The sequence below is a fragment of the Saccopteryx bilineata genome, chromosome 7, assembly GCF_036850765.1.
Source record: "Saccopteryx bilineata isolate mSacBil1 chromosome 7, mSacBil1_pri_phased_curated, whole genome shotgun sequence".
Lineage (NCBI taxonomy): Eukaryota > Metazoa > Chordata > Mammalia > Chiroptera > Emballonuridae > Saccopteryx > Saccopteryx bilineata.
This window is the reverse complement of record NC_089496.1, coordinates 80310766-80337175: the sequence shown is the minus strand read 5'-3', so window position 1 is coordinate 80337175 and position 26410 is coordinate 80310766. Positions and strand designations below refer to the sequence as shown.

The following is a 26410-nucleotide window of genomic DNA, read 5'->3' as shown; positions in this document are numbered from 1 at the left end:
TAAATTAAGAATTTAGTAGCATAAACTGTCTGACTTACTGAATGAGCTCTAAGGACAGCAATTATCTTTGAGAGGGCCATGTTCCAAAGTTCATCAGTGTATGCCCTGGTTACTAATCCTTGGGTCACATGTAAAATGTGATCTTCAACCACAAAGAACCTAAAAACAGTAATTACCAATAAAACGTGTTAAAAAATTTAAAACAAATAGAAAATTTTTAGTTCTGACATTTAACGTAATAAAAGTAATAGTTATTTCCATATTAGATACATACCCTACAATTTGAGTGAAATATCTTCTATAGCCATCAACTGTTTCATGCTTTAAATGAAAAAGCAAAAATCAATTTAAACCAATATATACCAGTAACATAAAAGTAAGTTCCAAGTCACTACATTTATTAACAAATATTTATTGAGAGCCTACTATATGCTGCATACATTTTTAAGGCACCTGGGGATTCACTGGTAAATAACAAAAAGTACTTACCCTCATGAAACCTGCATTCAAAATAAGACTGACAATGAAGTTAGAAAGTAAATACAGCTTCAGAACCTGCCCTCTCAGCAGTGAATTCAAGCCAGCATCATCTCTCACTTGGAATAGCCATCAGTCCGTCTCCTACCTAGTCTCTTCAGTTTTCAGGCTTGCTCCCTAGAGTCTATTCTACAGATCGCTGCCAAATGATACTTTTCAAATAGTAATCAAGTATGTAATCAGATCATATTATCTCCTGCTAAAAACCTTGACTCATTCATAAAAGCTTATTATATGAAATAGTTCATTATTTCAATTAATTTCAAATGTTGTATTTTGTATACTTCATAAATGTGATAAAAATTTTCAAACATCTGGGGTTTTGGGGGGTTGAGTAAGAATTACTATTACCTTTTAGCTTAAGAATTCTATGATCAGAGAATGTAGTCTATATAACAACAGATGTTTCATATTTCTTTATACTTGCTAGTTACATTTTATAATGTTTCATTTGAGCTTAAAAGAATGTTTCTACAGCTGAAACAAGATTCTGTATAGTCCATTAGCTCAAGCCTATTAAGCATGTTTTGTATTATTACTGATATCTATTTGGTTTATAAGATATTGAGACGTTTAAAAATCCACTATGCATATTGATTTTTTTTTCATTTTTTTTAAGCAAAAAAGAGAGAGCAAAAGAAAGAGGGACAGACAGGGAGAGAGATGAGAAGCATCAACTCTTCATTGCGGCATCTTAGTTGTTCATTGTGCTTTTTCATATGTGCCTTGACTAGGAGGCTCCAGCCAAGCCAGTGACCCCTTGTTCAAGCCAGTGACCTTGAGCTCAAGCTAGCGACCTTGGGCTTCAAGCCTGAAACCTTTGGGCTCAAGCCAGCAACCATGGGGTCATGTCTATGATCCCATGCTCAAGCCAGAGACTCCGCACTCAAGCTGGCAACCTCAGGGTTTTGAACCTGGGTCCTCAGCATCCCAGGTCAGTGCTCTAACCACTGTGCAACCGCATGGTCAGGCACATATTGATTTTTCTATTTATTCTTTCAGTTTCAGCAATTTTGCTTTAAATATTTTGAGTCAATACTATCAAGTGCTTACAGGTTTAACTTATCATTTCTTAATGCTAAGACACTAATATTTTAGATATCTTTCTAGCTTCTATGTATTATCTGAAAGTATATACTGTTTCTACTCTTTCAGTGATTATTCCAGAAATTACATTATGCATATTTAAGTAATCAAACTCTAAAATTAATCAATAGTTTTATTCTTCTGGACAATTCAGAAACTGTAGAAGTTTCATTTCATTAACTTCCATCTCATTCTAATGTTTATACTATTGTTGTGTATTATTTCCTACAGTCAACATAGATTTACCCACTTGCACTTCTTTATTATTCTTTCCTTCTAGCATCTAATATCTTCTATTTCGCTTCATTTTCCCTTTGCCCGAAGTAGATCCTTTACAACTGTGATGGCGAACCTTATAAAAAACCGCCCACTTTTGCAGTGCTGGTCAACCTGGTCCCTACCGCCCACTAGTGGGCATTCCAGTTTTCATGGTGGGCCAATCGCGGCGCCGTTTGGTTGCTCCGCTACTGCCCACCATGAAAGCTGGAATGCCCACTTGTGGGCAGGAGGGACCAGGTTGACCATTACTGCAAAAGTGGGTGGTTTTTATAAAAAGGTTCACCATCACGGCTTTAGAACATCCTTAGTAAAGGTGTCTTGGTAGCACCTTTATACTATTTTAGCAACTCTCCTCTTTTTGTATGAAAAATGTCTATCTTTGCCCTTATATTGAATCCTAAGTTGACAGTTATTTTCCTTTGTCATTGAAACTGCTACACTGTCTTGTTTATCTGAAAATAGTATCTTCTCTGGGTATTTTCAAGGTCTTCCCTTCATCTTTGTTTTTAAAGTCAAATTTATTGAAGTATAATTTTACGGACAGTAAAATTAACCCTTTTCACATGTAGAGTCTAATAAGTTTTTGACAAATACATATATATCTGTGTAACCACCAATAAAATAAAAATACAGAACATTTCCATCTCATAATAAAGATCCCTTGTGCCCCTTTGTAGTGAATTGTCTGCCCAATCCCAGCCCCTGGCTATTGATCACATTCAGTCTCATATTTTGCCTTTTCAAAAACGTAATATAACAAATGATACTCTATATAACATTGTGATAACTAAATTTTTTCACTTAAAATAATGCTTTTGTGCCTGAGCAGGCGGCGGCGCAGTGAATAGAGCATAGGACTGGGATGCAGAGGACTCAGGTTGGAAACCCCGAGGTTCCCGGCCTGAGCATGTGCTCATCCGGCTTGAGTATGGGCTCACCAGCTTGAGCGCCAGGTCGCTGGCTTGAGCGTGGGATCATAGACATGATCCCATGGTCATTGGCTTGAGCCCATCTTAGGCCTTCTCTCTGTAAACTCTTGCTCTTTCATATTTTTATCATTTTTGTCTGTCTGTGATGCTTTCTAGATAATTTCTTCAGGTCAACTAAGAGAATTCATCAACTATTAAGCCTATCATAAAATCTTAAATATCTTTAATTTCTAAGTATTCTACTTGTTTTTTCTTTACATTTTTGGTCATTCTTTATAGTTCTTATTTCCTAACTACATCAGCAAGCTTGCCTTTTATTTCTTTAAATGTTTTAAATAGTGTTATTTTACATTTTATGGATAATAGTTCAAATGTTGAAAGTCTTTTAGGATTTATTCCTATTGTCAATATTTCTAATGATTCTCACTTTTTTGGTAATTTTTTTTTTAATTGTAAACTGCTAGTTTTCCTTTACACTTGAACTATGGGTGTTCTTTAACTCTGGTATGAAGGTTCAGAGATCTGCATTTGCTTCTACTAGGTACCTGGAGGCAGTATCAGCATGGAACATCTTTAAATTTTTAACCTGAGATTTTTTTGACTATCCAAGTAGAATAAATTTGGATGGCAAACACATATAAGGAACTGTTTTCTATGAATTCTCAGTGATTTTTTTCCTTTGGTCACTCAGCATCAAGATTTGAGCTATGCAATTTCCCTAGAGCATTTGGCAGAAGGAACAAAGTAGTTTTATTAAATGTTTTTTTCTCTCTGGGTTATCCTAATAATGGGGCTATAATTCTTTGGAGTCTCAGCTTTCTTTACAAGGGAGACAATCTCTTACCATATGCTTTGGGTGGCTCTGAGTTTGGCCCTATGTACCTCCATGTCCTCAAAATTCATGTTTTCCCATTCAGTAGAGGCCTCTAGGATTAAAGCTACATTTAATGCTCCATTAAACATATCTCAATTTCTGTCTTCATTTAGGTTTTTCTGTTTTGTTTGTTTTATAGTCAGTTCTACTAAGGTATAAATTACATATGATAAAACTCACTCTTGTTCATGCACTATGAGTTTCACAAACATATCTGGTCATATAACTATCACCAAAACCAATATATAGAACAGTTCCATATTCACTACATTTTTGTTCTGACTGTTGTTTCTTACCAGATAGTAAGGGCATTTAAAAAGTATTTAAATTTTATTTATAAAAGAGTTTTGTCCAGTATCTTTAGTTGTTTTCTTTCAGTGGGACAATTAATCAAGGTACAGAATCTATCATATTGTCAGAAACTAATGATCACTCCCTAACACTTCATATATTTACTTGCTTACCTTTTTTATTCACTGTCTATTTTATTTATCTATTGTCTATCTTCTCCAAAAGAATGCAAGCTCATGAGAGAAGGGACTTATCTGTTTTCTTCACTGCTATACCATCAGCACCAAAGCCAATTATTAGAAATAGTAGGTGTTCAATAAATATTTATAGCTGAATGAATAGTGATGCAAGCTCTGAAAAAATTAAAGCAAAAAGGGGATAATAAGCGACAATATAATCAATTTAAGATTTTCATATACTTACCATATGCGACTGTGGTTGCAATACCAGCCTTGCTTGTTTTTTTCTTTGTTTTCGGTAATAATTTTCAAATGTTTCCTCATCACCCTAAAATAAAATCAGCAGAGTAATGAAAACACACATATGGACACTCACATACACATATGCATACATATACACACAAAGATACTTACCAAAACAGAGTAAATGTGCAAACATCGATAAACTGGGGAAAAGTCAACAAGGTCCTGAACAGTTAAGACCTGAAAAATAACATCATTAAAAAAAAAATGAGAGGCCAACCTAGTAATTCACTGTTGGAAAATATAAAGTTAAAGACAGGCAAAGACATTCATGAACGTCATATTTCCCACCTATAAAAGCATATAATATAAATGTAATGCCTTTTTAATATTGTTTTGGCATTTGTTCAGTCATTTACTCTTTATATATTTATCATCATTGGCTGTTTTAGATTATAAGGTAATTAAGGGGAGAGATTGTGTTGTCTTCAACATGCTTGGTAGACTACCAGAAAATTGGTATAGATTAGTGTATACATCATTATTGTTTTTGGTAAAAATGATGCATGGATTTATGGTACAGATATAGACAAATTTCCTTCTCTTATGATTTACCATTATTTCATCAAATTGAAGACATAATCATTGTTATTTTATACACTAAGAAAGAAAAAAACACTACCATTTGAAACTATGATTTCTTCAATTTAAAATGTATCCCACCTCTGAGATGTTGTAGTATTTTATTTTTATTTTTTTAAATCTGTTTTTAAGATTTTTATCAATTTATTTTTTTAGGGCAAGAGAGAGAGAGAAAAGAAAGAGAAGGGGGGAGGAGCAGGAAGCATCAACTTCCATATGTGCCTTGACCAGACAAGCCCAGGGTTTAGAACTGGCAACCTCAGCATTCGAGATCAACATTTTACCCACTGTGCCATCACAGGACAGGTGAGATGTTGTAGTATTTTAAAAATTGTACCTCAGAATTGATGAAATACAGTAGCATAAAGTTTCTCAAACTTGAGGAATAAACTCTTTAAAAGGAAAACATTTCTATGCTCATGAATCCCCAAAGTGGACTTAAATTATTTTTATTAAAGTGTTACTTACTAGGGAAAATGATAAAAAAAAAATGTAGTAATAGTAAAATAAATCTGTAAAACCGGGGAAACAACCAAGTTTTTCTTAGAGTATAAATCTGGCAGCAGAGTATTATGGTAATGCTCCCAGCAGTTAAAGATATACAAAACAGACTAGGAAAAACTCAGGTAAGAACACTAGATGATCCATTTTCACCATTGTGAATATCAAGGGAGAAAAGAAAATAAGAGATTCTCTAAATATTTTTTTTATTTTTTTTATTATTTACTCATTTTACAGAGTAGGGAGAGAGAGAAGGGGGACAGGGAGGAGCAGGAAGCATCAACTCCCATATGTACCTTGACCAGGCAATCCCAGGATTTCAAACCGGTGTGAGATTCTTTAAATATTAAGATAAAAGGCAGACTTCAATAACATTTATTTAATTTCAAGGAACTAATAAGGACACACTAATTCCATATTAAAAAGACATTAAACTAGCTAATGGTGTTCATTTATCTGTATTCATTACAATATCAAACATCTGCTGCATATGCATAATATATACACACACATGCACACATACACACAGAGAGAGACAGAAATTCATATACAGATTATCCCTGACTAATGATGGTTCAACTTTACCATGATGTGAAAGTGATATGCATAATAAATTACATGAGATATTCAACACTTTATTATAAAATAGTTTGTGTTAGATGATTTTGCCCAACTGTAGGCTAAGTAAGTGTTCTAAGCACTAATGTAGGCTAGACTAAGCTATGATGTCTGGTGGGTGGGGTGTATTAAATGCTTTTTTTGATCATTTCAACTAACAATGGGCCTATCAGGATATAAACCCATCATAAGTTAAGGAAAATCTATAGCCTCACTCATCCTGTCATCTAGTAGATACATACATACCATACTGTTCTCCCAACAACAAAAAAGGCCATGGGCATACATTCATAGAGTTCCTTTCATAAATCAACTAGAAGTTCTTACTATGCCCCAACTAAGTCCTTAAAAAGAATTTAAAATCTCACTGACAAGGCAAAACTTATAAACAACTGGGAATAACTAAGGTCCTTACGATCTGCACTAAATTCAAAAATAATTCAAAAGAAAAGATAAAAAGTAGGCTCAACTGAAGACTTCATGGGGGGAATAAAAGAAGCAATAGGACTAGAAATGAATCAGGATACAGAGGATGAAAGAAAGTAAATATTTAAGGATAATTTCAAGGTTTCTAAACTTATTAAGACTTTTTTAAGAAATAAAGAACTTAATCATATTAGAATTATTCTGTAGTATCTGAGCACTAATTTTAAAAAGAGGTAGGCTATCCAGAATTATTCTAAATTCAAGGTCAAGTCATCATGAAATTAAATGCTTACCACAGATAATTAAAATACAGATTGGGGCAAAGTAGGTTTACAGTTGTTTGCATGGAACATAACACAATAATAAATAAATAGCAATACAAGAATAAACTGTTCCACATACACAACTGTAAACTTACTTTTGCCCCACCCTGTAAAAAGATCACTTAAAAAAATCCGTTAGATTTATACTTTTGCTGATAATTATGGCAGAACAACTAAATGCAACTATTTATCATTTACAAATATAAACCATACTATTTCCTGTTTATTAATCAATTATGCAGTCTAATATTTCAAATGATTCCACTGCCCTGATATCTCATTACTAGCTAATCTACATAAATTCAATTTGCACATGGTAGGAATGAGAATCACACAAGACACACATTACAACTTAGAAGAAAAAAATTCAAAATAAAGGAAAGAAGGAAGACAGAGAGAGAGAGAGAGATGAACTCCCATCACCTCCTCTTCATTCTCGTCCTCTTCTTCAAATGTATGTTTCAATACAATTTCATTCCTTTCTTCTGGAACTCTATCATTTATATACATATTCTTCCCAAATTTTACATTATTTTGCTTCTGCAGAGCAACACTGAAGGTTTTCTGCTGTTGTGCCTATTTGAAAAAAGAAAACTTCAAATTATTTCAAAATTTATTACAGTCAGCATTGGTTCAAGAATTCATTCACATTTTCTTATATGTTTAATGTTTGTAGGTGTAAAATCTGGAATAATATCCAATTTTTTATTTATGATCTATGCCCTTTCTCTTCTTCTGAAAGTTTTGCAGGGGTTTATAATTTTATTTCAAAAGACCAAATCCAACATTTGACTCTATTGATCTTCCCTACTGTATTTTGTTTTCTATTATATTGATTTCTACTCTTACCATGATTATTTCCTTCGGTTTTCTTTTTTAAAAATTGTGTTTTATCAAGATAGAAGGTGACAGAGGACAATCTGACTTTGGGTGGTGGGTATGCAACATAATTGAACGATAAGATAACCTGGATTTGTTATCTTTGAATATATGTATCCTGATTTATTGATGTCACCCCATTAAAAAAATAAAATTATAAAAAAAAAAAATTGTTTTATTGTGCTAAGCACACTTGAGATCTATACTCTTAATGTAACAACATATGTTACACTCTTAATAACATATACTATAACATCATTGATATATTAATAATAAATGCATTATTTATTGTTAATTATAAGTACAATGTTGTACAGCAGACCGCTAGAGCCCTGATGGCAAACGAACCTTTTAATAAAAACCACCCAGGGGAGAGAAGATGGCAGCGGAGTAGGCGGATGCACAGACACCCAGCTCTCAACACCAAACTGGAATACAAATCAATTTAGAAAAAATCAGCATGAAAAACCAACACTGAACTGCAAGAACAGCTCTCAAAAACCAAGGAGCAAAGAGGAAGCCACAATAATCCTGGTAAGGAGTGCCTGAATCTCCTCTGCTTACAGGAAGGGAAGGAGGGGGGTGAGGCTGAGAGCCCAGAGAGGATTTCACAGAGGAAAAAGAGCAGAAACTACTGCTCACAGCCACTTACCTGGCGACCAGGGAGCAAGGTGGGTTGAAAAGACCAGCTTATCTCCCAAGTGGAAAAGACAAGGAGAGGGACAGACTGTGAGGGGCTAAGGTATGCAAGAAACAAAATAAAAAAGCTGACTCATTCGTGCTGGAGGCGGCCATAGCTGGGGGAGGGACTGAACCTTTCACAAAACAGAGCTGAAGTGCTTCCGGATCAGAGATCTCCGGACATCTATCCAGCTCCAATCAGCACAACAAGACACAGCTGAAAACAAGAAGTAGGGAGGAGGGGCAATAACTCAGGTCTCCATGGAGATCTGAGATACACCTCCCCCTACTGAAGCTGAGAGAAAAAACCCTGCCCCCAGTGAGATTAGTTGGAGGAAGAGACCTTCAGCGTCTCAGGTTACACCCACAGCATTCCTGGATACAGTTTCAAGGAAGCCCCCTGCTGAGATCAGTTAACAAGACTATCACCTGTTAAGAAAACAAACAAATCAAGACTTCAAAGCTGCCCAAATCTGAAAATGGATTACAAATAATAGCTGATACCAACCCACGAAGACCTAAAAATAACACAACTGAAAACTGGAGGCAGACAACACCAAGCCTAGACTCAATCAACTCTACAAATAAAATAAAAAAAGAAGAAGAAGATGAGAAAACAAAGGAGTGCAATCCAAATGAAACCACAAGAGACACTTTCGAGAGATGAACTGAGTGATATGGAAATAATCAAACTTCCAGATGCGGAGTTCAAAATAATGATTGTAAGGATGCTTAGAGATCTTAGAACAACAATGGAGGGGGAGTTTGAAAACCTAAATAAAGAAATAGCAAGTATAAAAAAGAATCAGTTGGAGACGACAAATACAATAACAGAAATAAAGACCACAATGGAAGGAATTAAAAACAGGATAGATAGAGCAGAGGATCGAATCAGCGAGTTAGAAGACAACTGGAATGAAGGCATGAAAGCAGAGAAGAAAAGAGAAAAAAGACTCAAAAAGTCAGAGGAAACTCTTAGAGAGCTCTGTGACAACATGAAGAGAAATAACATCCGCATCATAGGGGTTCCTGAAGAAGAAGAAGAAAGAACAAGGGATAGAGACTTTGTTCAATCATATCATAGCTGAAAACTTCCCTAAATTAATGCAAGAGAAACTCTCACAAATCCAAGAAGCACAGAGGACTCCATTAAAGAGAAACCCAAAGAAACCTACACCAAGACACATCATAATTAAAATACCAAAGCTAAGCGATAAAGAGAAAATATTAAAAGCTGCAAGAGAAAAAAAAGTTATCACCTACAAAGGAGCCCCCATAAGGATGACATCTGACTTCTCAACAGAAACACTTGAGGCCAGAAGGGAATGGCAAGAAATATTCAAAGTAATGCAGAACAAGAACCTACAACCAAGACTACTTTATCCAGCAAGGCTATCGTTTAAAATTGAAGGAGAAATAAAAAGCTTCCCAGACAAAAAACAACTCAAGGAATTCATTACAACCAAACCAATGCTGCAGGAAATATTAAGGGGCCTGGTGTAAACAGATAAAGTGGGAAAAGAATACAGAAAAAAAAAAAAGAAAGAAAAAGGAATACACCTTTAAAGAAGAAAATGGCAATAAACAACTACATATCAATAATAACCTTAAATGTAAATGGATTAAATGATCCAATCAAAAGACATAGGGTAGCTGCGTGAATAAGAAAACAGGACCCATACATATGTTGTCTACAAGAGACACACCTTAGAACAAAAGACACACACAGATTGAAGGTAAAAGGATGGAAAAAAATGTTTCATGCAAATGGAAATGAAAAAAAAGCTGGGGTAGCAATACTTATATCAGACAAATTGGACTTTAAAACAAAGGATATAGTAAGAGATAAAGAAGGCCACTACATAATGATAAAGGGAGTAATCCAACAGGAAGATATAACTATTATAAATATCTATGCACCTAATATAGGAGCACCCAAATATATAAAACAGACTTTGATGGATTTAAAGGGCGAGATCAACAGCAATACTATAATAGTAGGGGATTTCAATACCCCACTAACATCACTAGATAGATCCTCAAGAAAGAAAATTAACAAAGAAACAGCAGACTTATTGGAAACACTAGATCAACTCGATTTAATAGATATCTTCAGAACCTTTCACCCTAAAGCAGCAGAATATACATTCTTTTCAAGTGCTCATGGTACATTCTCTAGGATAGACCACATGTTAGGGCACAAAAGTGCTCTCAACAAATTTAAGAAGACTGAAATCATATCAAGCACTTTCTCCGATCACAACGGCATGAAACTAGAAATGAATCACAGCAGAAAAGCTCAAAAATTCTCAAACACATGGAAACTAAATAGCAGGGTGTTAAATAATGAATGGATTAAGAATGAGATCAAAGAAGAAATAAAGAAATTCCTAGAAACGAATGACAATGAACATACAACAACTCAAAATTTATGGGACACAGCGAAAGCAGTGCTGAGAGGGAAGTTCATAGCACTACAGGCACACTTTCAGAAGCTAGAAAAAGCTCAAATAAACAACTTAACCCTGCATCTAAAAGAATTAGAAAAAGAACAGCAAGTAAAGCCCAAATGTAGTAGAAGGAAGGAAATAATAAAGATCAGAGCAGAAATAAATGACATAGAGGCTAAAGAAACAATACAGAGGATCAATGATACTAGGAGCTGGTTCTTTGAAAAGGTAAACAAGATTGATGCACCTTTAAGTAGACTCACCAAGAAAAGAGAGAGAGAGGACTCAAATAAATAAAATTAGAAATGAGAGAGGAGAAATAACAACTGACACAACAGAAATACAAAATATTGTAAGAAAATACTATGAAGAACTGTATGCCAAAAAACTAGACAACCTAGATGAAATGGACAAATTCCTTGAAACGTACAATCTTCCAAAAATCAATCTGGAAGAATCAGAAAACTTAAACAGACCAATTACACCAAAGGAGATGGAAACAGTTATCAAAAAACTCCCAACAAAGAAAAGTCTGGGGCCCGATGGCTTCATAACGGAATTCTACCAAATATTCAAAGAAGAACTAACTCCTATCCTTCTCAAACTATTTCAAAAAATTCAAGAGGAAGGAAGACTTCCAAACTCCTTTTATGAGGCGAGCATAATTCTGATTCCAAAACCAGGCAAAGACCACACAAAGAAAGAAAATTATAGGCCAATATCTCTGATGAATATAGATGCTAAAATCCTCAACAAAATATTAGCAAACCGGATCCAACAATATATGGAAAAAATCATACACCATGATCAAGTGGGATTTATTCTGGGGAGGCAAGGCTGGTACAATATTCGTAAATCAATCAATGTGATTCATCACATAAACAAAAAGAAGGAGAAAAACCATATGATAATTTCAATAGATGCAGAAAAAGCATTTGATAAAATCCAGCACCCATTCATGATCAAAACTCTCAGCAAAGTGGGAATACAGGGAACATACCTCAACATGATAAAAGCCATCTATGAGAAACCCACAGCCAACATCATACTCAATGGGCAAAAATTAAAAGCAATACCCTTAAGATCAGGAACAAGGCAGGGGTGCCCCCTTTCACCACTCTTATTTAACATAGTCCTGGAAGTCCTAGCCACAGCAATCAGACAAGAAGAAGAAATAAAAGGCATTCAAGTTGGAAAAGAAGAAGTAAAACTATCATTATTTGCAGATGATATGATATTGTATATAGAAAACCCTAAAGTCTCAGTCAAAAAACTACTGGACCTGATAAATAAATTCAGCAAAGTGGCAGGATATAAAATCAATACTCAGAAATCAGAAGCATTTTTATACACCAACAATGAACAGTCAGAAAGAGAAATTAAGGAAACAATCCCCTTCACAATTACAACCAAAAAAATAAAGTACCTAGGAATAAACTTAACCAAGGAGACTAAAGACTTGTACTCGGAAAATTACAAAACATTGATAAAAGAAATCAAGGAAGATACTAACAAGTGGAAGCATATACCGTGCTCATGGTTAGGAAGAATAAACATCATTAAAATGTCTATATTACCCAAAGCAATTTATAAATTCAATGCAATACCAATTAAAATACCAATGACATACTTCAAAGATATAGAACACATATTCCAAAAATTTATATGGAACCAAAAAAGGACACGAATAGCCTCAGCAATCTTAAAAAAGAAGAATAAAGTGGGAGGTATCACACTTCCTGATATCAAGTTATACTACAAGGCCATTGTACTCAAAACAGCCTGGTACTGGCATAAGAACAGGCATATAGATCAATGGAATAGAACAGAGAACCCAGAAATAAACCCACAGTTCTATGGACAACTGGTATTTGACAAAGGAGGTAAGGAAATACAATGGAGTAAAGACAGCCTCTTTAACAAATGGTGTTGGGAAAATTGGACAGCTACCTGCAAAAAAATGAAACTAGATCACCAGCTTACACCACTCACAAAAATAAACTCAAAATGGATAAAAGACTTGAATGTAGGCCGTGAAACCATAAGCATCTTAGAAGAAAACATAGGCAGTAAGCTCTCCGACATCTCTCGGAGCAATATATTTCCTGATTTATCTCCACGGGGAAGTGAAATAAAAGACAGGATAAACAAATGGGACTATATCAAACTAAAAAGCTTTTGCACAGCTAAAGACAACAAGAACAGAATAAAAAGACAAACTACACAATGGGAGAACATATTTGACAATACGTCTGATAAGGGGTTAATAACCAAAATTTATAAAGAACTTGTAAAACTCAACATCAGGAAGACAAACAACCCAATCCAAAAATGGGCAAAAGAGATGAATAGACACTTCTCCAAAGAGGACATACAGATGGCCAATAGGCATATGAAAAAATGCTCAACATCACTAATCATTAGAGAAATGCAAATTAAAACCACAATGAGATATCACCTTACACCAGTCAGAATGGCGCTTATCAACAAAACAACACAGAATAAGTGCTGGCGAGGATGTGGAGAAAAGGGGACCCTCCTGCACTGCTGGTGGGAATGCAGACTGGTGCAGCCACTGTGGAAAACAGTATGGAGATTCCTCAAAAAACTGAAAATCGAACCGCCTTTTGACCCAGCTATCCCACTTTTAGGAATATACCCCAAGGACACCATAGAACGGCTCGAAAAGGAGAAATGCACCCGCATGTTTGTGGCAGCATTGTTCACAATAGCGAAGATCTGGAAACAGCCCAAGTGTCCGTCAGAGGACGAGTGGATTAAAAAACTTTGGTACATATATACTATGGAATACTACTCAGCCATAAGAAATGATGACATCGGATCATTTACAACAACATGGATGGACCTTGATAACATTATACGGAGTGAAATAAGTAAATCAGAAAAAAAACTGAGATGAATCCATACATAGAAGGGACATAAAAACGAGACTCAGAGACATGAACAAGAATGTGATGGCAACAGGGGTGGGGGGGTTGGGGGAGGGGGGAGGGGGTGAAGAAGGAGAGAGGGGTTAGGGGAGGGGAGGGGCACAAAGAAAACCAGATAGAAGGTGACAGAAGACAATTTAACTTTGCGGGAGGGGTATACAGCACAATCAAATGGCAAAATAATCTAGAGATATTTTCTCTCAACATATGTACCCTGATTTATCAATGTCACTGCATTAAATTTAATAAAAATAAAAAATAAAAAAAATAAAAAAAGACAGTTTGACCAGAAAAAAAAAACAAAAAAACCACCCACTTTTGCAGTGCTGGTCAACCTGGACCCTCCTGCCCGCCCACTAGTGGGCGTTCCAGCTTTGGGTGGGTCTGTAGCGGAGCAACCAAACGGTGCTGACTGGCCTACCATGAAAGCTGGACCGCCCACTAGTGGGCAGGAGGGACCAGGTTGACCAGCACTGCAAAAGTGGGTGGTTTTTATAAAAGGTTCCCCATCAGGGCTCTAGCGCTTATTCACCTTGGTTAACTGAAACATTATAACTGCTGATTAGTAACACCCCGTTCCACCATCCTTCCAGCCCCTGGCAACCACCATCCTACTCTGATTTTATTATGAATTTACTATTTTAGACTATTTTCCTTCTTATAGGCTGGATAGTATTCCACTGTATGTACATGCCATATTTTCTTAGTCCATTCATCTGTCAATAGACATTTATGTTGTTTCCACATCTTGGAAACTGTGATTAATACTTCAATGAGTATAAAAGTGATAATATTGCTTTGATCTTCTGATTTAAATTCTTTTGGATATATACCAAAAGGGGAATTGCTGGATCATATGATAGTTCTATTTTTAGCTTTTGAAAGAATATCCACACTCTTCAATAGCGGCTATACCACTTTGCATTTCTATTCACAATGTGCAAGGGTTCCAAATTCTTCACATTCTTTTCTTTTTCACTAAAAAAATTTTTTAATTGAATTTATTAAAGTGGCATTGGTTAATAAAATTATATAGGTTTCAAGTGTACAATTCTAAAATACGTCATTTGTATATCGTATTGTGTTCACTATCCAAAGTCAAGTCTCTGTCATCATTTATACCTTTTACCCCCTTCTACCTCCCCACCCCCTTTCCCTCTTGTAATCACCATACTGTTGTCTGTGTCTATGAGTCTTGTTTTTTGTTTAATCCCTTCACCTTTTTCACCCAGATCTCAAAACCACCTCCCCTCTGATAGCTGTCAGTCTGTTTTCTGTATCTGTGAGTCTGTTTCTATTTTGTTTATTTTACTCAATAGATTCCACATATAAGTGAAATCATATGGTACTTGTCTTTCTCTGACTGGCTTATTTCACTTTATATAATATTCTCCAGGTCCATTCTTGCTGCCCAAAAGTTAAGGTTTCCTTTTCATTTATGGCTGAGGAGTATTTCATGGTATAAATGCACCACACCTTTTTTATCCCCTTCCCTACTGGTGGGCACTGGGGCTGCTTCCAAATCTTGGATATTGTAAATAATGCTGCAATGAACATAGGGGTGGCTATATTCTTTCAATATTAGTGTTTGGGATTTTCATATTCCCAGAAATAAGATTGCTGGGTCACAAGGCATTTCCATTTTTTATTTTATTTTTTTAGATGAGAGGGAGGGCGATAGTAAAGCAGACTCCTGCATGTACCCCGACCAGGACCCACCCAGCAACCCCAGCTAAGGCTGATGCGCAAGTATCAAGCTATTTTTAAATCATGGCTGATGCGCTGCAACACAGCTATCCTTAGCGCCAGGGGCTACGATCGAACCAATCGAACCACTGTCTGTGAGAGGGGAAGAGGGAGAGAGAGGTAAGAGGGAAGGTAGAGAAGCAGATGGTCACTTCTCCTGTGTGCCCTGACCAGGAATCAAACCTGGGACGTCCATACACCGGGCCAACGCTCTATCCACTGATCCACTGGCCAGGGCCCACTTTTATTATTTTTTTAAATTTTATTTATTTATTCATTTTAGAAAGGAGAGGGAGAGAGAGAGAGAGAGAAAGAGAGAGAGAGGAGAGACAGAGAGAGAGAGAGAGAGAGAAGGGGGGAGGAGCTGGAAGCATCAACTCCCATATGTGCCTTGACCAGGCAAGCCCAGGGTTTCAAACTGGCGACCTCAGCATTTCCAGGTCGACGCTTTATCCACTGCGCCACCACAGGTCAGGCCCCATTTTAAATTTTTTGAAGAAACCCCATACTGTTTCCCACACTGGCTACAACAACCTGCATTCCCACCAACAGTGCATAAGGGTTCCCTTTTTTTCACATCCTCGTCAACACTTGTTTACTGATTTGATGATAGCTACTCTGACAAGTATGAGGTGATACCTCATTGTGATTCTTTTTTAGCAAGAGAGAGAGATAGAGGGACAGATAGGGACAGACAGACAGGAAGGGAGAAAGATGAGAAGCATCAACTGGTAGTTGCAGCACTTTAGTTGTTCATTGATTACTTCCTCATATGTGCCTTGACCAGGGACTCCAGCTGAGCTAGTGACCCCTTGCACAAGCCAGTGATCTTGGGCTTCAAGCCAGCAACCTTTGGGCTCAAGCCAGTGACCACGGGATCATATCTTATCATCTCAGGCTCAAGCTGACAACCCCACACTCAAGCTGGATGAGCCCGCACTCAAGCCAACCACCTCAGGGTATTGAACCTGGGCCCTCAGCATCCCAGGTTGACGCTCTACCTACTGCACCACAACCTGGTGAGGCTCACTGTGATTTTAATTTGCACTTCTCTAATGATTACTGGTGTTAAGCAATCTTTTCATATTTCTATTGGCCAAGTGCATGTCCTCTGTAGAGAAGTCTCTATTCAGATCCCTCGTCCATTTTTTAATTGAATTGTTTGGTTTTCTGGTTTTGAGTTTTATATGTTCTTTATAAATTTTGAATACTAACTCCTAATCAGATGTATTGTTGGAAATATATTCTCCCATTCAGTGGGCTGTCTTTTCATTTTGTTGATGGTTTCCTTTGCTGTGTAAAAACTTTTTAGTTTGATACCATCCCATGTTTATTTTTTGTTTCCCTTGCTGAGGCAATATATTAGAAAAAAATGTTGCTTAGAGAAATGTATGAGATTTTACTGCCTATGTTTTCTTCTAAGATTTTTAAGGTATTAGTCTTACATTTAAGTCTTTAATTTATTTTGAGTTTATTCTTGTGTATGGTGTAAGAAGGTGGTATACCTTCATTTTTCAGAACTTATCCAATTTTCTCAACACCATTTATTACATAGACTTTCTTTACCCTATTGTATGTTCTTACCTGCTTTGTAAATATTAATTGGCCATAAAGGCATGGGCTTACTTCTGGGCTCTCTATTCTATTCCACTGAGCTACAAGTCTGTATGCTGTTTTGATTACTATGGCCCTTTAGTATAGTTTGATATCAGATAGCATGACTTCTCCAACTTTGTTCTTTCTCAAGATGGCTGTGGCTATTCAGGGTCTTTTGTAGTTTCATATAAATTTTTGGAATATTTGTTCTAGTTTTGCGAAATACAACTTTTGTATCTTAATAAGAATTGCATTGAATCTATAGATTGCTTTGGGTACTCTGAACATTCAAATGATATTAATTCTTCCTATCCAGGAACACAGTACATGCGTCCATTTATTTGATCTTCTTCAATTTATTTCTTCAGTGTCTTATAATTTTCTGAGTACAGGTCTTTTACATCCTTGGATAAGTTTATTCCTAGGTATTTTATTCTTTTTTGAAGCAACTGTGGATGGCATTGTTTTCTTAGTTTTTTTTGATAGTTCATTATTGGTATATAAAGTGCAAATAATTTCTGTATATTCATTTTGTATCACTTTAATTTATTGAATACATTTATCAGTTCTAGTAGTTTTTTTGGTGGAATCTTTAGGGTTCTCTATATACAATATCATGTCATCTGCAAATTGTGACAATTTTACTTCTTTATTTCCAAGTTGGATGCCTTTTGTTTCTTCTTGTTGTCTGATTGCTGGGCTAGGAATTCCAGTACTATGTCAAATAAGAGTAGTAAAAGCGGAGATCCTTGTCTTGTACCTGATCTTAAGGGAAATGCTTATAGTTTTTGCCCGTTGGGTATGAAGTTGGCTGTGGGTTTGTCATAGATGGTCTTTATTACATTGAGGTATGTTCCCTCGATTCCCACTTTGCTGAGAGTATTTATTATAAGTGAGTGCTGGATTTTATCAATGCTTTTTCTTTCTTTTTTTTTAAATTCAGTGAGAGTAGGGGAGGCAGAGAAACAAACACTCGCATGCACCCTGACCAGGATCCATCCGGCAAGCCCACTAGGGAGCGATGCTCTGCCCATCTGGAGCATTGCTCCAGTGCTCAGAAACCGATCTCTTCTTAGCACCTGAGGCTGAGGCCATGGAGCCATCTTCAATGCCCAGAGCCAACTTGTTCCAATAGAGCCATGGCTGCAGGAGGGGAAGAGGGGGTGGGATGGGGGAAAAAAGCAGATGGGTACTTCTCCTGTGTGCCCTGACCAGGAATCAAACCCATGACATCTTCATGCCAGGCTGACGCTCTACCACTGAGCAAACCAGCCAAGGCATCAATGCTTTTACTATATCTATTGATATGATTATGAGATTTTTATCCTCCATTTTGTTTATGTGATGTATCACATTAATTGAATTGCGGATATTGTACCAACCTTGCATCCCTAGAATAAATCCCACTATCTGATAGTGGGGTATAATCTTTTTAATGTATTGCTGGATCTGGTTTACTAATATTTTGTTGAGAATTTTTACATCTATGCTCATCAGGAATACCGATCTATAATTTTCTTTCTTTGTAATGTCTTAATCTGATTTTTGAATTAGGATAATGCAGGCCTCAAAAAATTAGCTTAGGAGTTCCCTCTTGTACTTTTGGGAATAGTTTGAGGAGGACAAATGTTAGTTCTTTTTTGAATGTTTGATAAAATTCACCTATGAGCCACCTCATTCAGGACTTTGGTTTGTTGGGAGTTTTCTGATTGCTGATTCATTTTCATTAGTTGTAATCAGTATGTTCAGATTTTCTTTTTTTTTTTCTTTTTAAGATTTTATTTATTCATTTTAGAGAGGAGAGAGAGAGAAGGGGGGTGGAGCAGGAAACATCAACTCCCATATGTGCCTTGACCAGGGAAGCCAGGGTTTTGAATCAGTGACCTCAGCATTCCACGTCGATGCTTTATCCACTGCGCCACCACAGGTCAGGCCAGGTTTTCTGATTCTTCTTGATTCAGTTTCAGAAGATTTTATGTTCTTAGGAATTTATCCATTTTATTCAAGTAGTTTAATTTGCTGGCATATAGCTATTCATAATATTTTCTTATAATCCTTTGTATTTCTGTGGTGTTAGTTGTTGCTTTTCTTTCATTTATGATTTATTTATTTTATTTATTTATCTCTCTTTTTTATCTTGAGTCTGGTTAAAGGTTTGTCATTCTTGTTTATATTTTCAAAGAACCAGCTCTTGGTTTCATTAATCTTATGTATTGTTTTTTCAGACCGTATTTCATTTACTTCTGCTCTGATCTTTATTATTTCCTTTCTTCTACTCTAAACTCTCTTGTCCTTTTCTAGTTCCTTTAAGTGTAAAATTAGATTGTTTGTTTGAGATTTTTCTTGTTTCTTGACATAGGCCTGTAATGCTGTTAATTTCCCTCTAAGGACTGCCTCTGCTGTGTTCCATAGGTTTTGGATTGTTGTGTTCTCATGGTCAGTTGTTTCAAGTATCTTTTGATTTCTTCCTTGATCTCTTTGTTAACCAGTTCATTGTTTAGTAACATGTTTTTCACCCCATGCCTTTGTGTTTTCCAGCTTTTTTCTTGTGATTTCTGGTTTCAAACCATATGGTCAGAGAAGATGCTTAATATGATTTCAATCTTCTTAAATTTACTACAATTTGTTTTGTGTCCTAACATGTATCCTAAAATATGTTTCATGTGCTCTTGAGGAGAGTGCATATTCTGCTGCTTTGGGGTCAAATGCTCTGAAGCTATCCTTTAAATCCATCTGGTCTAGTGTGTCATTTAAGGCTGCGCTTTCCGTATTGATTTTCTGACTGGAACATCTATCCATTGATATCAGTGGGGTGTTAAAATTCTAGAATGTGACTGGGACTGTATTACTGTCAATCTTTCCCTTTATGTTCATCAAGATTTCCTTTATATATTTAGGTGCTCCTATGTTGGTTACATAAATGTTTACAACGGTTATATCCTCTGATTGGATTGATCCCTTTATCATTATGCGGTATCCTCCTTTGTCTCTATTTTAACCTTTGTTTTAAAGTCTATTTTGTCAGATATAAATATTGCTACCCCAGCTTTTATTTCTTTTCCATTTGCATGACTTCTGTTTTTCATCCCTTTATTTTTTTAGTCTGTGTGTATCTTTCATTCTGAAATGGGTCTTTTGTAGACAACATAGAAATGGGTCTTGTTTTCTTACCCATTCAGATACTCTATGTCTTTTGATTGGAGCATTTAAGACATTTAAATTTTACTCCATCACCGTCTTCTATCTCTAGCCATTTTCTCCACATTCTTGCCAACACTTGTTCTCTCTTTTCAATAACAGCCATCCTTACAGGTGTGAGGTGACAACCCACTGTGATTTTGTTTTGCATTTCCTGATGGTTAGTGATGCTGAGCATTTTCTTATATACCTTTTAATCATTTTTATGTCTTCTTTTAAAAAAAAGTCTATTCAAGTCCTTAGCCAATTTTTAAATTAGGTGATTAGATTTTTCTTTTTCTTTTTGTTGTTTTTTTTCCTTCCTTTTTTAAATTAATTTTAATGGGGCGACATTAATAAATCAGGGTACATATGTTCAGAGAAAACATCTCCAGGTTATTTTGACATAGATTTTTAATACAGAGTTGTAAGCATTCCTTACATATTTTGGAGATTAACCCCTAATGAGAAATAAAGGTTGCAAACATTTTCTTCCATTCTGGAGACTGTTCACTCTGCTGATTGTTTCCTTTGCTGTGCAAAAGCTTTTTAGTTTGGTATAACTTAACATGATGGCTGGGAGATTTATATATGTTGTCACAAATATCAGTAATTCATTCTTTTCGTTGCTAAGTAATATTCCTTTTTATGAGTACAGCACAATTTGTTTATCCATTCTTCTTTTGATGTCCATTTGGGTTGTGCCAGTTTTTAGCCAATTGTGAACAAAGCTACTATGAACAGCATAAGGGCATGTTTTTATTTCTCATTGGTAAGAACCTAGGAAAGGAAATGTTAACTCAAAAGGTATGTATATTAACTTGATAACTGCCATATCTTTCCTCTTTGTCTTTTTATTATTAAGCTATAGGAGTTATTAATTCGAGATAATACTTTCAACTTGTTTTTTTTAAAAAAGAGCAACTTATAACCTTAGCATAAAAGGGCTGACATTTTTCAGCTAATTTTATACCAAATGTGACTACTGGCAAATGTTAACATGATACCACACAGTTCGGGAAAACTGTCATGGAATCAGGTGGTGAGTCAAGTTAAATAAAAAATAACCAGAAATAAAAAACACTGATGAAATTCATTCTAAACAAGAAGCAGGAAAGATAAGAGGGTAAAACTAAAAAAAGCATTTTATGTAAGTAAAGAAAGTAAACTTTGGATCTATTTTATAACCTAGATTATTAAATAACATTAAATTAAAGTTCTTCTTTTTAATCTCACCTGTTTCATTGCTGTTTCACCTATTTTATCAGAATGTTTTCGAATGCTTTCCAAAAAGTCTTTGAGATCAGACATGGAGATTTCTTTAATATCCTCACGGAGTTTAGGAAGATTTTCTATCATTAGCTGACAAAACCGGTATTGACTAACCCGAGGAAAATACACATTTTCTAATTGTTCCATAGTTTTTAGAGCAGAATAATACCTGTGAGAAGTTAAAAAAAACAACAACCTTATAAATTCTTATTATATTAATTTTACAAGTAATTACAAATAATCAGTCCAGCACGCCCATCAAAAAGATCATAGTTATAGGTAAAACAAATATTTATTTCTATTTCCCAGCACAAATTATAAACTATATGAACAAGTTGCAAGCTGAAAATCAATGGCTTATACCGGGGTCCCCAAACTTTTTACACAGAGATCCAGTTCACTGTCCCTCAGACCGTTGGAGGGCCGCCACATACAGTGCTCCTCTCACTGACCACCAGTGAAAGAGGTGCTCCTTCCAGAAGTGCGGCGAGGGGCCAGATAAATGGCCTCAGGGGGCCACATGCGGCCTGCAGGCTGTAGTTTGGGGACGCCTGGCTTATACTAACAAATAACTTCATTTTACTTCATCTTAATCTATAACATCACAAGCATTATCATAGTCTTCACAATACCTAAACGTACAATAATTCCAAATTTTAAAATTAGAATCTTCAGTTATTTGATATGTGACTTCATAATATCTTTCCCTTCCACTCACCTTCACCATAAAAAAAATACAAAGCACAGATTTAATTAATATAAAGTATCCTATAAGGAACTTTTAACTGTTTTAGACAATTAGAAATAATATTATCACACAAAAAAACAAGTAAGAAACCATTGATAGAGTTCTTTTTCATTTCAACGAATATTACTGAATACTTATTACTTATTAGGCACTGGTGACATGCTAGGTATGCAAGCAATTAGTAAAATATAGCTTGTGCCCTAGGAAAACTAACATAAATTTCATATATATACTTCAATTTTCTCTAGACTTCTATGAGGTTGATTCCTATGGCAGATATTACTATTGATCTATAGATGAAAAAACTGAAACACAGAGAAAGAGTATATAATTTGGCCAAGATAATACAATTTGAGTAAGACTCAGACTTTCTAAAATTGTAAAGTTACTATACACTCAATCACCTTTAAGGGTTCCTACCACTCTCCAGCAGTGGATCCTGCTCTCAATAAACTTTGATAGTCTGCATTTGCCTGTCTTTCTAGATTTGGGGGCAGTTTCCCATATAACTTCAGTTCCTAATGGACCTAATGAAAGATTTTTAATTTTGTTTGTGGCTCTGGCCAGAGGATCAGTGGATAGAGTCTCAACCCGGCATATGGACATCCCAGGTCAATTCCTGGTCAGGGCACACAGGAGAAGTGACCATCTGCTTCTCTCCCTCTCCCTCTTCTCTCCTTCTTCCTTTCTCACAGCCAGTGGCTCAACTGGTCTGAGCGTGGCCCTGGGTACTAAAGATAGCTCAGTTGGTCCGAGTGTATCAGCCTCAGGTGCTAAAAATAGCTTGGTACTCAAGCATCAGTCCCAGACAGGGTTATCGGCTAGATCCCAGTCAGGGTGCATGTAGGAGCCTGCCTTACTATCTCCCTTCCTTTCACCAAAAAAAAAAAAAAAAAAAAATCAGTTTGTTCAGCTTTTTTTGTTATGAGGACAAAGTGATTACTTCAAAGCTTGAAGCCAGAAGTTACTTATTTAAATTTTTTTCTTTTTATACTTAACTTGTAGACTCTTTATATATTATGGTTATGAGTCCCATCAGAAAACATATTGCAAATGTTTTTTCCTAGTATATGGCTTGCCTATCAATTTTCTTAAAAGTGTGTTTTTATGAGCAAAAACTTTTAAGTCCAATTTAGCACTTCTATATAGTATCTTTTTGTGACTCTTCTAAAAATTATCTCTGCTTACCCCAGGGCTGTGAAGATATAATCTTACTTTATTTTCTAGAAGCTCTGTTATTCTAGAGCTCAACTCTTATGTCGTCTAAAAAAACCACTTCAAATATAAAGACAAAGAGAGACTAAAAAGTAGAGGGATGGAGAAATATACACCTTGCCAACACTAATCAAAAGAAAGCTGAAATAGCTATATTAATTTCATACAAAGCAGATGTCAGAGCAAAAAACTTATGAGAGATTAAAACAAGCGTGGGTCAATCTCCTAGAAGACGTAACAACCCTTAATGTGTATGTGGCTAACAACACAGTATCAAAATATGTGAGGCGAATTTAATAGAACAAATTCACAATTATAGCTGGAGACTTCAGCACCCCTATAACAATAATTTACCAGTACTTGATCTGGCAGAAAGAAATTCAGTAAGGATATAATTGAATTTAACAGCATCATCAATCAACTGAATCTAATTGACATTCACAGACTACAACAAAAGCAGAATACGTATTATGTTCGAGTTCACATAAAACATTCACTAATATAGACCAGATTCTGGGCCATAAAACATACCTTAACAAACTGAAAAGAATAGAAATCACATAAACCTAACATCATACTTAAGTGGTAAAAAAAAAAAAGATGCTTTTCCCCATAAGATTAGAAACAAAACAAGGATATTCCCCCTCACAACTTATATTAAAAATCATATTGGAAGCCATAGCTAATGCATAAGACAAGGAAATAAAAGTTATTCATATTGGGACGAAAGAAATCCAAGTGTCTGCAGATAACACAACACACTAAGTGGAACAACAAGTTTATGCTACTCTCTCTCTCCGTCCTTTTCTGTCTCTCAAATAAATAAATAAAAACAAAAACCATTTTGGGGATAAGTGGAGAAACCTGAATATAAATATTAGATTGTGTTATTTTAAAAAAACATATAAAATGCTCCAAACTAAATAATAGAGAATAAAATTTAGTTATTTAAAGAAAGAAATGTAAATACCTAAATATTCCCTTTTAAAAGAGGTAAGTTTTTGCCCTTATAAATAGAAGAGATGGTGAATGGCAAAACGGGAAGGTGATGACTGTTTTTTGCAACAAACACATAGAACTATTTTGGGATCTGTATAACATGAGCATGTACAACTTTGATATAAAAAAAGAGAATATATTAATATATACATAAATAAAAGTCTTTAAGAATAGTTTATGGCTCATGTATTTAGAAGGAAAAAAAATAAGTCTACTGATTAGTACCAACTGGTAAAGCTCAATAAAATTTAATCTGTAGCGCTACAAAGCATGACATACAAAAATCCTTGAGAATAATTGTGTACATAATGTGTTATGATAAATATGCAGCAGATAACACATACATATTAAGCATTATACTCCACTCCTGGAAGATGTGCTTCATCCTCACTCAGGCTGCTTGCCACCCTCTGATTTCTGGTCCAGTCTATTCTTCATCATGTAGATGAAGCAGGTAAGGGTTTTTTTTCACTCACAGGTATGTTTCTGAAGTGTCAACTGACAGTTTCTGTTAACTGGGCCATATTAAAGCCTGTTGTTAATAAACTAAGAGGAAATTCTTATTTCCTTTTTTCAAGTGTGTCTTATTTATGCTGACTGTTCTATGTTCCTTTAAAATTGTTCATCTTAAAAAAATAAAAATAAAAAGCTCTTTAGGGGCTTTAAGTCACGATGGCAGAGAAGGTAAATGCAGTGCTCACTTCCTCCCATAAACACATCAAAATTACATTTGAACTATAGAACAACCATCTTTGAGAACTTCCTGATGTCGAGCTGAACAGAAGTCCTATAACTAAGGATATATAGAAGAAGCCACATGGAGACTGGCAGGAGGGTGGAGAGGCAGAATGAGCTGGTCCCAAACCCACATGTGGTGTTTAAAAATTGGCAGGGATATCTCAGTTGTGGAGCTCCCTCCTGAAGAGCCCCATACCGAGATCCTTAGTCTAGTGTTCCAGCGCCAGGAAGAGACGTCCCCCTAACTTCTGTCTGTGGAAGGCAGTGGGGACTATTGCTGAGAGGACCGTGACTGAGTGAGAGGAGGGCTGCTGGAGTCCCAGGAGTTCCTCCTAAAGGGGCCAGCCCACAGACTTACTCACTGATGGACTCACTGGCTCCAAGCTCCAGGAACAGGGCAGCAGCTCAAAAAGTGCCAGAGACATGTGGGGAGAAACTGAACTGTCTAGCTAGCTTCAATGCAAGAGCAGAGGGGTACATTTCTCCCAGACAGTAGTGCTTAGTTACCTTAGTAACACATAAGGGAGCTCCCATAAGACTGTCAGCTGATTTCTCAACAAAAATTTGTAGGCCAGGAGGAACTGGCACAAAATATTCAAAGTGATGAAAAGCAAAGACCTATAACCAAGACTACGCTACCCAGCAAAGCTATTATTTAGAGTCAAAAAATAAAAATAAAAAGCCTCCCAGAGAAGAAAAAGCTAAGAAGTTCATCACTACCAAACCAGTATTATAAGAAATGTTAAAGGGACTTCCATAAGAGGAAAAAAAAGATAAAAATATAAATAATAAAATGGCAATAACTATGTAATCGACCAACAATTACTTTAAATGTAAATAGATTAAATGTTCCAATCAAAAGAAGTAGGGTAACTGAATAGACCCTTACATATGCTGCCTACAAGAGACTTACTTCGGCTGAAAAGAAACACAAGCTGAAAGTAAAGGGATGAAAAAATATATAGTTCACAAAAACCAAAATAAATTTTTTGAAAAGCTAGTGTAGCAATACTTACACCAGACAATCTAG

The 26410-nt window shown here is 35.8% G+C and overlaps 1 protein-coding gene across 2 annotated transcripts in view; it reads right to left on the bottom strand.

Moving 5' to 3' along the window:
* EXOC6 (exocyst complex component 6) overlaps window positions 1–26410 on the bottom strand; it is a 203954-nt gene that overhangs the window by 127352 nt on the left and 50192 nt on the right. For both annotated transcript variants that reach the window (XM_066240066.1, XM_066240065.1), the window contains exons 6-11: window positions 21645–21849; window positions 7352–7504; window positions 4590–4658; window positions 4420–4503; window positions 275–321; window positions 39–159 (exon numbers count right to left, since the gene is read on the bottom strand). In XM_066240066.1, the coding sequence (XP_066096163.1) occupies window positions 39–159; window positions 275–321; window positions 4420–4503; window positions 4590–4658; window positions 7352–7504; window positions 21645–21849 (679 nt within the window). The remainder of the gene's footprint in view (window positions 1–38; window positions 160–274; window positions 322–4419; window positions 4504–4589; window positions 4659–7351; window positions 7505–21644; window positions 21850–26410) is intronic.